The sequence below is a fragment of the Biomphalaria glabrata genome, chromosome 2 (assembly GCF_947242115.1).
Source record: "Biomphalaria glabrata chromosome 2, xgBioGlab47.1, whole genome shotgun sequence".
Taxonomy (NCBI): domain Eukaryota; kingdom Metazoa; phylum Mollusca; class Gastropoda; family Planorbidae; genus Biomphalaria; species Biomphalaria glabrata.
In genome coordinates, this window is record NC_074712.1 from 33,890,707 (window position 1) to 33,907,162 (window position 16,456).

The 16,456-nt window shown below is 37.6% G+C and overlaps 1 protein-coding gene across 1 annotated transcript in view; it reads left to right on the forward strand.

Moving 5' to 3' along the window:
* LOC106055937 (brain-specific angiogenesis inhibitor 1-associated protein 2-like protein 1) overlaps positions 1 to 16,251 on the forward strand; it is a 59,747-nt gene extending 43,496 nt beyond the window's left edge. Inside the window, exons 7-14 of the mRNA XM_056020157.1 lie at positions 4,132 to 4,197; positions 5,907 to 5,993; positions 7,488 to 7,589; positions 10,264 to 10,345; positions 10,942 to 11,041; positions 11,221 to 11,274; positions 12,229 to 12,397; positions 13,914 to 16,251. Coding sequence (XP_055876132.1) covers positions 4,132 to 4,197; positions 5,907 to 5,993; positions 7,488 to 7,589; positions 10,264 to 10,345; positions 10,942 to 11,041; positions 11,221 to 11,274; positions 12,229 to 12,397; positions 13,914 to 14,303 — 1,050 coding nt within the window. The 3' untranslated portion in view covers positions 14,304 to 16,251. The remainder of the gene's footprint in view (positions 1 to 4,131; positions 4,198 to 5,906; positions 5,994 to 7,487; positions 7,590 to 10,263; positions 10,346 to 10,941; positions 11,042 to 11,220; positions 11,275 to 12,228; positions 12,398 to 13,913) is intronic.
* Positions 16,252 to 16,456: the final 205 nt, after the last annotated feature.

Here is a 16,456-nt window from a genome sequence, read left to right on the forward strand (position 1 = left end):
CTTAGACAAAACATTTTAAATTTTGAATTGTCACTCTTAAAACGCCATGAAAAAAAAGGAAATAATACAACAACAACAACAACAACAAACGAGTGACTTACTATCGTTCCGTTTCTTTGACTTCCATGGTATAAATGAGAGAAAGTGAAGCTTAAATTTGTAGCAAGGTCAATGTTTCTTTTATGCAACATTAAATATAAATCTTATCCATTATGTGCGTGACCTGACAACTTGAAATGTAGAAACACCATTCCTATGTTAAGTCAGTCCTACAATCTCTGAATAGATGATGTATACCACCTCAGTGTGTGTACACATTTTCATATAAACAGACATACAGACCTTCGTCTAAAACGATAGCTCGAAGTTATTTAAAACTTCTAACAGTATTTCACCTCCAATCAGGGGCGGACTGGCTATATGGGCAAACGGGCAAATGCCCGGTGGGCCGGTACCAAATGGGCCGGTCTGGTCGCGACCGACAAAAAAAAAAAATTTCAATGCAGACATTTAAAAAAAAATAAGACAGCAGCAAGACACAAAGGCCCGAACACGTTTTCTTGTGTTTTTTTTTTTTTTTGTTTTGTTTTTTTTTAAATTCTTATTACAATTAATTTTGTTTGAAATCTATAAGTAATACCAAAAAGCTTCAAACTAATTAGGCTGCTATTGTATTGTTTATAGTTTTCAGACTACATACATGTATAAATAGAATACATTATGTAATCCAGCGAATGCATACATCCAGTTTTCGATGCGTTATCAAACTTTATATATTTTGTAGAGAATTAGGCTTACATCTATATTATAACACATGGGCGTAGCCGAGAGGGGAGGGTCTTCAAACCATCACTTACCTCAGACCTCATTGTCTGAAAGGGAAACTTTACTTACTGCCCCAGTGCAGCCAACGTAAGCAAACTACAGTTTCCAAATTTCATGAGCGTAGCCAAAAGTGGTTTTGTGGTTTCCCTTCCCTCTCCAATACTTCTTCTTCTTAAACTGTCAGGTAGAGTTGAGCGTTCGGCTCTTGGAACTCTAGGCCAGCAAAAGTGAACAAGAGCCCCATCTCACCAGCCTGTATAAAAACAGTGTACACTTTTGTCTGGCGGGTGGGTCAGACCGGCGCCTTCGTCACGGAGGTCACGGTCAGACTCGCGGCAAGAGGCCGCGTATAGATCTACTAAGACCCCCCGCCATTTTTCTTTTCTATACCAGGCTAACCATGCGGGACACGCCATTTATTATGTAACGGCCCCTTGAGGAACAGCGCCTGGAATGTGACTAGGTTGAGGGAGCTTTTTTACAACTCCGCGCAGTGCAATGAGGATGCTCTCGCACCCCCTTACGCACCCCCACGAGAGTCTTGTTTTGCTACCCTTTAGCCTAATCGTTTCCTCCTACGATCGTTTCCACGGGCCGGGCCTTCTCCAATACAAAAACTAAAGCATTTTACCATTTTCTACAGGTCGCTGGACTCCATTGAATAGCAGATTTGGTTTTTGAATTTTTTTAGCGGATGAGTAGTAGGATAATTGTACTGTAGATACCTCAGAATAAGCATTTTTTTAAAGCTTAAAATATCGGAAATAATGCTTGGTTCCGGGCACTGGGGGGAGCTCGTAGCGCTCCCCAGGACTCCCTACCTGTCCCTTGGCGATGTATACTGTCTTTCCACTAATTATAGGAAGAGAGTATTCTAGGGTCGAAAAAACGTTTGAAAGAATGAACGATCAGAATGTAATGAAGATTAATTACACACACACACTAATAAATATATAAATTGCGAAGTGGAGTAAAAATCCCCCCTCCCCCCACACCGAAAATATATGACATGCCATTTGTGGGCCGGTTTATATGGTAATGCATGGGCCGATATTGATACCCAGTCCGCCCCTGCCTCCAATACTGATGTCTATCTTAAAGCCTTGTTCACTATTGGTCAGAATGTGCGTTCCTGACATTGACGCGTATTTGTTGCGTAAGTTTTGTCTATGCGCATCACCAAGTCATCTTACTCTTCCTCTGTTCCTGCCAGACCATCTTGTCATACGCAAAACGAAATAATTCTTTCGCCATTTCTTCACAAGCTTCCAAGGGCATCCTTCATTATCCTTTCAACGAAGGTATTAAAAAGATGTTTTAGGTGAAACAGTAACAGGGAACAGTACTAGGCAACAGTATCAGGAACAGTACCAAGGAACACTACCAGGGAGCAGTGCCAGGTAACAGTACCAGGGAACAGTACCAGGGTACAGTACCAGGGAAAAGAAGTGATGGAAGGATAACATCAAAGAATGGACGGGAGTTCATTAAAGGAAACTCAAATCAAGGCAAGAGAGAGAGAGGAATGGTGCAAGACGGTCGACATATCACATGTGTTGCCCCAAGGTCCAACATTGTAAAGTTCCTTTCAGTCCTTTCTATATAGGGCAGATCATGTTAAGGTCATCTTTCTTTGGACAACGGTTAACAAGCAGAGTGTCATGTGGTCAGCACAACGACCAACCGCCTTTACTTTGCCCAACTAAAGTCAGGCACCATTAGAGTTGGGTGGACTCAAGGCGCCCTAAAAATCCCGAGATTTAAAGTCCCAGTCTTCACCGAGATTCGAAGCCAGGACCCAGGTTCGGGGAAGCTAAGCCTTAACCATTCAGTCACCGCACCGGTCCAAAATACAAAAGGATAAAGGTTCAACTTATATGCAGCATTGTCAAATAAACTCAATGCCATTTGACAAGCTCGGTAAGATTCAGACGGGTATCATGGATCTAGTGACAGAAGACTGAAGACTCCATTCTGTAAGAGCACTTTACTTCAGTCAGATCATGTCACGTTTATCATTTTCTTATAATGTATAGTTGTATGGATGTACAATAATCGAACACTCACACATCGTAACTCATGTCAAGATATTCACAACCAGCATAATTTACAGCAGCATACATTGCAGCAGCATACATTACAGTAGCATGCATTACAGCAGCATACATTACAGTAACATACATTACAGTAGCGTAAATTAAAGCAGCGTACATTACAGCATACGTGACAGCAGCGTACATTACAGCATACATGACAGCAGCGTACATTTACAATATTGGCTGAGAGTAGCACGTAAACTTGTCCATGTTCTTATTCCCCTTTCTTCAGTCAAGCCCTGTGAGATTTCCAAATGATTAGACCTTATACAAGCGATAAGAAGCACAAAGAAATCAACACTCATAATGTAGGGATAGTCCAATATGGCCTTTTTCTTTTTTTTGGGGGGTTGCAAACTGGGATCTTTGTGGATGGGCTGTACTTTGAAAGGGGCTCATTGGACAATATTTAAGGATAAACCATCCCTTATTAGTAATTGAAGGTTAAATTTCACAATTGTATACCTGTTCTTTTTTAGTTTAAAAACAGCTGATGCATTTTTGGCTTATTTAAAAAAATTGTAGGCATAAATGATCATATTTATCCAATACCACCAAACAGGACTTTGTGGAAGCTTGTGTTTTTATTGCTTCAAACAATTTTTAAAAAAATATGTTTACTTTTTTTTTGTTTACTTAATAATTAAATTAATTGGAATAGTGTTAGCAATCTCGTCTTGGTTCAAAAGACAAATCTAGCGTTCATTTTAATAGATACAATGGATATAACATTTTCTTTATAAAAAAAAACTACAATTGGTAGAATGGACCTCATTCACCAATCGTAAACAAACAACATCTAATCACGTGATAATATCAATAAAACAACGAAAAAAAAAACTGTCACGTGACAGCCATTGTGTATTAAAATGTGATCGTAATTTGTATAGAAGATATAGAGATATATGTCTGCTTAGTATGTCTTTAATACACTGAATGACTACACAACACACATTTCGTGAACACATTCTTACGGACGAGTTCCAAGCTACTGACCGGCTAAAGCTAACGAAGATTTCAAATAGAAAAGAGACAGTGTACAACTGACAGTAGCCTTAGAATACATTTAAATGTCTTGTTCCATAGGCTAGGACAAAACCATATAAAATAAATATTTTGGTAGTATTGTATGGAACGAATGGTCTGTAACATCTTAGAATACATTTCACAGTCTCGACATAATGCCATGGCTATGATCTCCCCTCCCCAGCACACCCGGGCTGTGGCCAAGTACCAAGAAAGATTAGACGAGTTTAGACTTCAAGGTTTAAAACTGGTAAGTCTTAATGTGCTCAATATCTGTACCTAGAGAGATGCCAACACAGGTTCATTTTACTTGTCATTCTTATTACTTAAATGAACGATTAATCTTTGATTGATTATTTTTTAAGTTGTCAGTAATTAGTGCTGGACTAAAGAGAAGCTCCCATTAATATTGCTTATGGGGAAATGTGCTCCCACACCCACATATTTTTTTCCTTTTTCTAAACTAAAATAACATACAAAAATATGTTTCTGTAAAAGTAACAAAAGAAATTTCATTTTTTACGTCGAAAAAAAAGTTTAAAGCAAGAAAACTTTCTTAGTCCTCGTCACTTACAGTTCATTTCCTCATCATCTGATATATAGTCACGAGTTTCTTAAGTACACAAATCTTAATCCAGAAATAGGAGCATAGAATGTATGCTTTTAGTGCTTCATTGAGTGACTACTATTGTTGCCATTCTTTGCAATTGTGCTTGAATGTTGATCAACCACGGGTTACTATTATCTGATAGTCCTAGAACTTAAATGAACGAAGATGTTGATTAACCATTATTTGATTTTTTTTTTTTTTGTGGAGAACTGTAATTGTTAAAATTGTTTATTATAATTGATTTATATCATTCTCGAGACTTGAATGATAACTATTAGAAGCTTTAAATCTTAGAGTTTCATCTTTCAGCGTTTCAATTCATCCGAACAGAAATTTGAAATAGAATGCCTTAAATGCGAACAAGTCAAATTAGGGTCTGTCTTTGGGCCATGGGTCTATCGCGTGGGTGTATCTTTGGGCCATGGATCTATCGCGTGGGTGTGTCTTTGGGCCATGGGTCTATCGCGTGGGTGTGTCTTTGGGCCATGGGTCTATCGCGTGGGTGTGTCTTTGGGCCATGGGTCTATCGCGTGGGTGTGTATTGTCATAAGGCTGCACACTAGGATGTTTTCTGGAAGGGCTTGAGTTGAAAAGAGCCACCTAGGGTTTAAACAAGAAGATCCTTGAGACTTTTTACGGCGCGACTATACAAAATCTGCTAACATACGAAATAACTTGTTGGCTAGGCAACGCCTCATCTAAACTGTTGCGATGTCTAGAAATCATCATAAAAAAAGCATAAAAAATTACACTCACAACATTACCACATTTAAAGCAACTTTTTGAACAAAAGTGCCTAAGAAAAATCGAAAAAATCTTGGAAGACAACGGCCACCCGCTCCATCAGAACTACGACAGGTAGTCGCGAAGTGGGCGACTGCTGTCAATCAAAACAAGAACGGAGCGGTACAAAAACTCGTTTGTACCTCACTCGGTCAGACTCTATCACCGCCACTCATTGATCAGGGAACATGAAAAGCACCAAGATACCTGTGTGTAGTCGCTGAATGAACTCTTTATGTTGTGTCTGTTGTATTTATGTGTATGTTTCGGTTGTGTTGTCTTTATATGAGAAAAGAGTCCTTGTAATCACAACAAATTTCCGTAAGGATCAATAAAGCAGTCTTAGTCTTAGTCTTAATTCCTTACTGGCACATTAACCAATACTAATTACTGAAACTAAATTGGAGGTCTCTCTAGGCGAGCAATATTGATGGACACAACAGGCTTGTGTTTGAGTCCCGGCATGCCTTGTATAAATCTTTCTCAATAAAACTTTATTAATATTTAGCAGTCCTGTTGGTAATGATGCAATTCTTTAATGCTTAACAACACACACTTTTTTTCAGGCCATTCTAGAAGAAAGAAAATGTTACTGTTTTGTTCTGTCACGCTTAGCGTCTGTAGCAACGATACAGCTCCACTACCATGACAGAGTGAGTACACATATAGATCCACTTTTATAGGTTTGAATTCATTACATTCAAAACAAGGTTCTAAATGGGACTAAAATACACAAAGCTAGAAAGTTGCCGCTAAACATTCAACACTGCGGTACCAAAGATAGCAATTATTAAAAGGTTCAGATCAAAGAGAAAAATAATACTTTTTAAAAAGACAATTTCTCCTTTACGAAGCTTTCCCTGTGTGACCAATTACCTAGTAATTCCCCCTCCCCCCCAAATATACATGAACTGTCAAATTTGTAATAAAATCGAGATCCGTGTCTAGGCTCCAGGTTTTGCCATTGAAGAGTTTGCAAGCTGATAATAGGAATTTTAAAAAATTATTGCAGATTTTTCCTCTAAAAGTTCATACTAGTAATCTACTCTTTGTTTCCAAGTACCAAATACTCCGTTTATGTTCTTTGAGCAATAAATAGTAAAAGAGAAAAAGAAGAAAAAGCGGTGCGAAGAAATGTGGTTGCAATATATTGGAACATAAAAGTAAAAATAAGAAAATGAATAGTGGAAGATTGGGAGAAATTAATAATAATAAAAAAAAGATACAAAAATATTATAAACGTCATATTGAAAGATCATTGTAGCCAAAACCAAATAAGAATTTCTTTGGGTACTACAAACAAAAGAGCTGAGACAGGTGAAAACTGTCGACAAATGATTGTCTGGTTTATTACAATTCTTGGCTTCTCACTATTTCCCTATTCTCTACACCGGATGCACTAAATCAGCTTGCTGCTCTATAAAGATTGGCCTCCATGTATTACATACCTCCAATAGAGTTCTCCAGCATGTAGACTATTTGCTGCTCTATAAAGATTGGCCTCCATGTATTACATACCTCCAATAGAGTTCTCCAGCATGTAGACTATTTGCTGCTCTATAAAGATTGGCCTCCATGTATTACATACCTCCAATAGAGTTCTCAAGCATGTAGACTATTTGCTGCTCTATAAAGATTGGCCTCCATGTATTACATACCTCCAATAGAGTTCTCCAGCATGTAGACTATTTGCTGCTCTATAAAGATTGGCCTCCATGTATTACATACTCCAATAGAGTTCTCCAGCATGTAGACTATTTGCTGCTCTATAAAGATTGGCCTCCATGTATTACATACCTCCAATAGAGTTCTCCAGCATGTAGACTATTTGCTGCTCTATAAAGATTGGCCTCCATGTATTACATACCTCCAATAGAGTTCTCCAGCATGTAGACTATTTGCTGCTCTATAAAGATTGGCCTCCATGTATTACATACCTCCAATAGAGTTCTCCAGCATGTAGACTATTTGCTGCTCTATAAAGATTGGCCTCCATGTATTACATACTTCCAATAGAGTTCTCCAGCATGTAGACTATTTGCTGCTCTATAAAGATTGGCCTCCATGTATTACATACTTCCAATAGAGTTCTCCAGCATGTAGACTATTTGCTGATCTAACTGTTTATACCATTCACAACTCCTTAGGCTCTGGACTGCCTGACAGATGATCTGGTAATATGGAGACAGTTGGCTGCACAGCCTCGAGCATTACCACCCGCAGTAGATTCATTGCTCAGACCTAATAAGGTAACGTTATTAGCATGTCCAGTTTTTAACACAACGACTTGTCAGTATTATTTTTTACAAAGCTTCTATCAACACACTCTGTCTGTCTGACCAAATGTTTGTACATGTTATTTCTAACCCCATCCAGTCTCGAATCAAGCTGAAATTTAGCACAATTATTTCATTTACCTGACAACACAAGAATCGATAAAAAGAATTAACTGATTAGTTATATAATTAATTATCGTCTTTGGTATCTCAAACAAGGAAAAGAAATCGTACTTGACAGATGTGGTGGTATAAGTTGAATTAGTCCCCTTGAGGATTCAAGCCCTGAGTGAACATTTTTTATGCATTTAAAAAACGATCATTTAAACATTCACCAAGATACCCCCCCCCCCCCCCCGCTGCTAAACGCCGATGAGTTTTTGATAGACGCAAATTGAGTTTATTTATTTATTTGTGCGGCATAGGCTAGCTTGTCAAGCGACTGGTGTGCCTGGTGGATAATCCTCTCCTGGACGGATGCTATCATCCAGGAAGGATTTCATCCAAACTTTTATGTGACGAAATGTTCCACGTGATCTACATGCCTGGCGAGATTGTTCGTGGCAGGTGGAGAGGGAGAGTTCCTTATTCCATTCACACCTGGTCATGTTTCCGTGGTACTGTGGGATTAGTGACGTCAATGTCTTCGACTATTTTGTTTTCAACGTTAGTTCAGTTTATATCTCAATCCAGTAACAGTAACACACAAGACAAACATAACAACTGATCCGCGTTCAGACTGTAACACATTGTCGAGAGTTCAACATTGTCGAGAGTTCAACATTGTCGAGAGTACAACATTGTCAAGAGTTCAACATTGTCAAGAGTTCAACATTGTCAAGAGTTCAACATTGTCAAGAGTTCAACATTGTCAAGAGTTCAACATTGTCAAGAGTTCAACACTGTCAAGAGTTCAACATTGTCAAGAGTTCAACATTGTCAAGAGTTCAACACTGTCAAGAGTTCAACATTGTCAAGAGTTCAACATTGTCGAGAGTTCAACATTGTCAAGAGTTCAACATTGTCGAGAGTTCAACACTGTCAAGAGTTCAACATTGTCGAGAAATTGTACGTTCATTTCTATTGATCATTAGTCCATGAAGGCCACAGTTCACGACTTACAGATTCATTGTCGCAAATGTAGGAGCAGATACTCTTTGACAGAAGAAATGAGTTTTTAATATTCATCCCCTAGAACGAAGACCGTCAGATTTCTGAGCACACGTACATCCAAAATTGTTTAGACTTTAGTTTATGATCAGTTTAATGTCCATCAATTCCTGTTGTAGATACATGAAGGTCTTTGGCCATCCTACAGGTGCTCACACATCTCTCATGAACGTGAACTTTGGATTTGGGATTATGAGTGTCAATGGCTTAATTTCTTTGACTATTTTTTTCAACACCAATTTAACTTTATTTCTTAATCAGTTCTTGAACAACATTTTTATCTTTAAAACGTACATCCAAAGAAGTCCTCTTTTTTTCACGGCTGGACATTTCTGAATAAGAGCAGCTGATCTAGAAACCATTTTAATGTAACGAACTTCCAAGATAAACTCGTCTTTGTTTCCAAAAGGTTTGAAAGTAACTCCCACTCCTTTTATTTCCAACACTGCCCTCCACCAATGCCCTCCACCATTGCCCTTCATCACTGCCCTCCACCGCTGCCCTGCACTAGTGACTCTATAATAGGGCATTCTAAGCAAGGGTAAAGAAAGTCTAAGCATTTATTTTAGAGTGGCTCAAAGTCTGCATATTTCTTAGGCTGTCACGTTCTTTATTGGTTATCTCTTCCAGTTTTGCTAAGAATGAGTCGAGAAATTTTTTAATATCTTTATTTCAACGTATCTTTTGTATTTTGCTCAAATGTCCAATGCATTTATTTTTTTTTTTTTTTGGTAATTGTTGCCAAAAAATCGTCATTCAAGACTACCTGCATATGTTGTCAATTAACCTGAAGATGATGTCCTTTAAACTTTTAATGTTGTCAATTAACCTGAAGATGATGTCCTTTAAACTTTTAATGTTGTCAATTAACCTGAAGATGATGTCCTTTAAACTTTTAATGTTGTCAATTAACCTGAAGATGATGTCCTTTAAACTTTTAATGTTGTCAATTAACCTGAAGATGATGTCCTTTAAACTTTTAATGTTGTCAATTAACCTGAAGATGATGTCCTTTAAACTTTTAATGTTGTCAATTAACCTGAAGATGATGTCCTTTAAACTTTTAATGTTGTCAATTAACCTGAAGATGATGTCCTTTAAACTTTTAATGTTGTCAATTAACCTGAAGATGATGTCCTTTAAACTTTTAATGTTGTCAATTAACCTGAAGATGATGTCCTTTAAACTTTTAATGTTGTCAATTAACCTGAAGATGATGTCCTTTAAACTTTTAATGTTGTCAATTAACCTGAAGATGATGTCCTTTAAACTTTTAATGTTGTCAATTAACCTGAAGATGATGTCCTTTAAACTTTTAATGTTGTCAATTAACCTGAATATGATGTCCTTTAAACTTTTAATGTTGTCAATTAACCTGAAGATGATGTCCTTTAAACTTTTAATGTTGTCAATTAACCTGAAGATGATGTCCTTTAAACTTTTAATGTTGTCAATTAACCTCAATTGTGTGTTCCAGGCTGACCAGCCTAAAGACATTCTAAGTATCAGAGCGTCCAATCCAAGAGCTGATGACACTTCCTATTGCATGAATGCAAGCAGTAAGTCAATGTGGACCTACGTTTAAATCATTCTTACAATAAAGTTGAACAGAATAGAACTCTCCAATCTCAAGTCTCCAATGAACCATATATTTCAAAGTTAACTTCCATTACTGTTAATGTTACCTTTGGTCTAGAGCAGTAGTTCAGGAAACTTGAAGGCTAGAGGACCAGATTTATTGTTTTTATTTCTTTTGATAATAGTTTTGATCCTGTACGTTCACACTACTAGATCTGTAATGCAATGATGCCATGATTTGAAGGTCTATTTCTGACACTACATACAAATAAAGTCAATAGTGTTGTTCCAGTTCAAAATGTTGACCTTACGTATTCGTGAACGTAGATGTTTTAGATATTATTTTAATTAATGGTTCGAATGATTGTTGAGTTGGTTCACGTGACGTCAGCATCAGAGGTTTGGTTTAGTTGGGCTAATGTGAGGTAATGTCAGCGTTATAGGTATAGTGTAGTTGAGTTCGTGTGACATAACGTTAGAGTTAGAGGTGAGGTTTAGTTGAGTTCATGTTTTATTGTGTCTGCGGGAACATAACAAGTTGACATATGTCTCTAATTGTCACGTGACATTCTCTCAGGTCACACCAGTTATATTCCTGGCCGAGACTACGATCAGTTGAGCAGTTTCCCGCCAATACAGTCAGTGGAGACTTGGAAAACATTCCCTCATTCAGTTGAGTAAGTTTGTTGGGACATTCTTCTCTGGCTTGTTAGGAGATGTTAGTCTAGTCTGGTGGCTCTCATGTACGGGTAGTTCTATTGTATTTATGGACATTCTGTAGTGTCTGTTTGTAGTCTGTTTAATTGTATACTGTTATTGTAGTAGAACTAACTTTCTGATTCTTGAACTCTTCCAGACAAAGCAGCAGTCAAACGTCTTATGATGAACCAAACCATGGGAACATGTCGAGGTAATGCTCATCTTATCTTATCTTATACATTACACATTTTTTGTTACAAAGCTTATATGTTTCAACTCTGTCTGGTACATTTTTCGAACACGCTATTTCTTCCATTCCCCATTCAAGGATCAAGTTGAAACTTTGCACTATTATTCATTGCCCATAAAAACACCTGAATCAATCGAAAAAAATTGCCAATTTGCTTGTTGCGGGGGTGGTCTCTATTCTCATTGATATTTTTTGGAGTGACTAATCTTTGTGACTGTCCTGATTTTGTACGGCTAAGATTGGCTTTGATTTACATAAGATGGTTCATTCTTCTCGTTATAATTTTGTTACTTTTATTATTATTATTATTATTTTGTTTGAATTTGACAATTTGTTATGAAATACAAAATTCAATTATAGAAACAGGCATTTCTTAATATATTAGTTAGGTGGGGGCTAAATGCTTTGATCGATTCCCACGAGTTTCAACGACTTAGAATTTAATATTAGCGGCTCCGAGAATAGTGCAGTGAGTTCCAAATCAATGTAGTAAATGTCGCTAAGATTGTGTGCTTCGGGCATTAGCATGTTGAACATCTTGGGATTTAGAGCTAACGTTTACGTGAGCTTATTGAGTATGAAATTTAACAAATAGATTTCTTATTGACATCGCTCTTTTTAGTGCCTAGCATATGGAAAAGCTGCTATTGGTTTTTGTGCTATCTGTCTGTTTGTTTGTCACGTTCGGATCGCTAAAAATAAAAGCGCTAATGAAATTTATATTTTGAGATATCCTTTTGACACGACACTGCTGTATGCAAATTAATTATGCACGTTTTGGTTTTGCAACAGGTCGTTATGGGTATGAATGTAAACCTCGTCACTTGTTTGTTGATGCTAAAATGCTCTTCTCTATTATTATTAGCATTACAGATATGTTCTCGTTCTACTTCTGAACTTGCCCCCCCCCCACAGGCCGCCGCCAACAAGAGCAAAGAGCGTCACTGACCTCAGGAATTACAGTTTCGGTGCTGGACTGTCCAACATAGGCACTGAAACAGTACCGAATACACCAGGCGCTAGCAGACGACCTAAATCTCTGCACGAGTCTACAATAGCGTCAGCTTGGACCAACGCTTTCTTTGTACGTAGTCCTCTAGCATGTCACTATCACACTCGATCAATAGTTTAGTTTCTGTTTGCACTTTGTAGAAATTGTTCGATTCGATTAAAAGTACGGAACAGTACGAGCGTGGATCCAAGCAGCTAGTAGACAGGCACTCGACAATGGAGGCCATTTCTGACATTGGCTTGAAGTAGTGAAATCCCTTCTGAATGTAAGAGGTCCACTCACAAGATTATATGAAATATGCTACAGTAGAATTGGGTTTTTGGATTTTCAGAAGCTCAATCTGATGACTCTATTTCCGAATGGAAGGCGCGGTGGCTGAGTGCTAAAGCGCTTGGCTTCCGAACCGATGGTCGCGAGTTCGAATCCTGATGAAGACTGGTGTTTTTAAATTTGGTATTTTTAAGGCACCTCTGAGTCTACCCAGCTCTAATGGGTAACTGACATTTGCTGGGGGAAGTAAGGGCGGTTGGTCATTGTGCTGGCCACATGACACCCTCGTTAAATGTGGACCACAGAAGGATATTACCTTTATATCATCTGCCCCATAGATTCTTTACAATATCCAAATGTATTTCGTGGATCCATATTTAAACGAAAAAAAAAAAAAAAACTCTATAATACCAATAAAACGTTTCAATCCTTCAAGTAGAAATCATAACGTAATTCAATACACACTGATATGTTACAATTGAATGAAATTTCAATTACAAAATGTAGACTTAACATGAAGCTTAAAACTAATTGTCTTCTCTTGTATGTATGCCCTCTCTAAAATTAGCTTCTCCAACAAACATAAAAGAATGAGAATCTTGTACTGAAAAGATCCATTCTAATTTTTTTAGCTCAGTTTGCTATTATTAGTTGTAATGGAATTCCACTGTTGATGTATATAGTGTATTAATGTTGTTTTTAGTTTATACAGTTATAACAATTGACTTAAATCAAGTCATCGCATTGTAAATATATTGGTAATATTGAACAAATCTAAAGACTTAGCATATGATCTTTATTAGAGCATAGCACTTGAATTAAAACTGGGTTTTCAAATTACGGTTGTTGTTTTTTAGCGGTCCCCGAAAGGGGAAAGACGCTATTAGTTTTGTGTGGCCTGTCCGTCCGTCCGTCCCGTTTAGATCTCAGAAACTAGTAGAGAAAATGAAAATCGGACATCATGATATTTTAGATTATTCAAAGTTCTGATGCAACGGTTACTTTTTTCTTTTCTGAAAGCGAAAAATCTAATTTTGAAAATCAATTATCCAAGCAGTTTTTTCGTGAAAATACACCATTTTTACAACTATTCACCATTAATAGTAACAAACACTGGAGGCTTTTCTTAGTAAAGAAGAAATCTGTTTACCATTTTTTAGAAACACATTTATGCAACACATTTATTCAACAGATTGATGGTTAATTATTTTTTCTTAAAACAATATTCTGTATTTGCAAGAATGTTGTCTGAATAGTCACTCAAGTCACAATTATTCATTCATCTTTTCTATCAATCATCCTTCACTGCCCCTGACAGCATCCCAAAGATGACCAGCAGAAGCACACGAGCCTCGGCCAGTCCTCCTATGACCTTGAAACCCACTCCAGCGGGCACGACTCTTACCGGAGCTTCAACTCGTCCAGCCCTCCCCTGCCACCTCCACCTCCGGATGAGATGACCCCATGGAGCAGTGTGCACAGAGATCGTCCACCGGAGGTCGCCGTCCGCCAGAGATCCAATTCCATTGGTGCCTATTTGTCCGGCAACAACGCGCCCGCGCATCACGCCACCAGCATCGTTTACAAGCCGGACAAGATGAACACTCCCTTTCATCAGATGCAGCAGCAAGCAGCGTCCCTCCGCTCCCAGCCTCCACCTCCTCCACCGCCTCCACCACCTCCCCCACCACCTCCTCCAGTGAAATAAATTCAAAAAGACCTGATCACGTGTGGTGCTTTAACTGACTTTATAGTCTGTGTGATATAATCTACGGTTAAGAATGTAATTTATGTGATATGTAGTTTAACTGATACTAAATTGTTCATTCCTTTATGCATAATTCTGTTACTTTTTTAAAATCTACTTTTGTTTGTATTTATTTGAATGCATCATCCTTATGATGATAGTGGCACCAGGAAATACAACTTGGTGACATCTATGAAGGTAATAGATTGGTAGAGCACTTGATTGCTGAAACAATGGTTTCCAATTGTATTCCCTAAAAAATGAGGCTTGCGATTTGTTATCAATCTCCCCTCCAAGCTAATTCTTGGAAAGAGAATGCCTTGGCCGTGGCCGAGTTAATGGTCAATGGCCACACAAAACAATTAAAAAGTGATGAAGTGTTTGCCTGTCATGAGGAACTCAGTTGTGTGTTGGTAACTTGTGGACGATAGCTCTTGTAGTTCCAGCGGCTAAGGATTGTGTCTGCGCTTTGTGACACAAATCAGTCTCAGTTCTGTTGTGTATGTTGATCCATTACCTCTTATTATTTCAGAGCCTCAACAATGTCGTGGCTGCTGGTCATTTATGTTGGAAACAATGCGATCACAAGCATCAGTGACATTTAGTTCTTTATTTTAAAAAAAAAACTACTGGTGTCTTATGTTTATATATGTATATTAGATTTTTTGAATATGTGTTATCAGCAGCAGACGCCTTGGCTGGATCGGCCACGTTCATTGAGTGTATGCAAACGCGACATAGAGCTCTTCAAAATCGTCACTAGCAGCTGGGAAAAAGTAGCGCTGGATAGATCCACATGGAAAGCGAGTATAAAGGAAGGGTCTCGGATTGCAGATGCCATACACAACAGTAGTAGAAAGAATTGTGAAAATGCAACGGCGCCTGGTGATTAGATATGCTCAACCTGTGACCGCAACCGCAGCTGTGTATCAAGGATTGGCCTCTTTAGATCGTCTCTCGAGACGTAAAATCCTACAGATGTATAATATTAGACTACACGATATTACAAAGTAGTTTTGCAAGGTTAGACTTAACAAGCTCAAAGGAAACGATTGTTTTTCTGAGTTCTGCCATAAAATCTCAAGAGTGAAAGAAGGATGCTCTTGAAGATGACGAGGCTACTGCTAGCATTGGCGTGAGAAAAATTGCTAACGCGTTTTCCGGATGATAAAAAACCTTGGTATAATCTACAAAGGGTTAGGTAAAGGTAAATTTCGTATTTGTAGTCAAAATACTAATTCTAGCTTCCTTACCAGTTTCCCACTATTTCTGATTGACTGTTCAACTAGGTCTTTGTATCTCCATTTGTCTTAGAGTATTCCTACAGCTACAGTTTTAGGGATAACTCTACGAGTACATGACATCATAGACATGACATGACATCACATGACACTTGCACACCAATCATTGACTTGTTGGTAACTTCCGTTATCGGGTGAACCAATGTTGAGTTGAAAACACACGAGGTAAAAAAAAAGTCATTATATTGAGATTTTATGACATGCGTAATCTCTTTCTAAAGATTATGTGAAAGTATTTTTGTTATTTCAAGACAGAGTTAATATTGTTAACTCAAAGCACATGTTTGAATTATTTTCTTTCCTGACTCATTATAAAAAAGTTTGTAAATAAAATGTTTTGAATCTAATATTTCATACCTTTACTTGTTACACAAACTTATGTTATTATTGGACTGTGTTATAACGCTATGTTTAACTCTTGTGATTTCTAGTGTATAAACTGATTTCCTTGTATCAAATAATATTGCACTACAATCTACAGTAGGCAAGACGTGTTAGCAGCTCCTGTCTATGAAATAAATCTGAGAACAACAAAAATGTGTATAATATTTATGGATAATTTGTATTTGTGTTCTTCTAATAAACAGAATAAATTGATCTCACTCTAATAGTTTTTAATTTTATTTATTTACTAGACAGATATTACCCGTTGCCAGGGGGTCTTTACTTGCGTATTGCTAATATAGTCACTGAAACATTAACATTAACAATTAGGAACAATTAAAGGGAAACTCCGATAGTTTTTCAAATTTTAGTTATTGACTTATTTAAATTCTGCGTAAAAAGTTGTAATAGTAAACATTATATCATTTT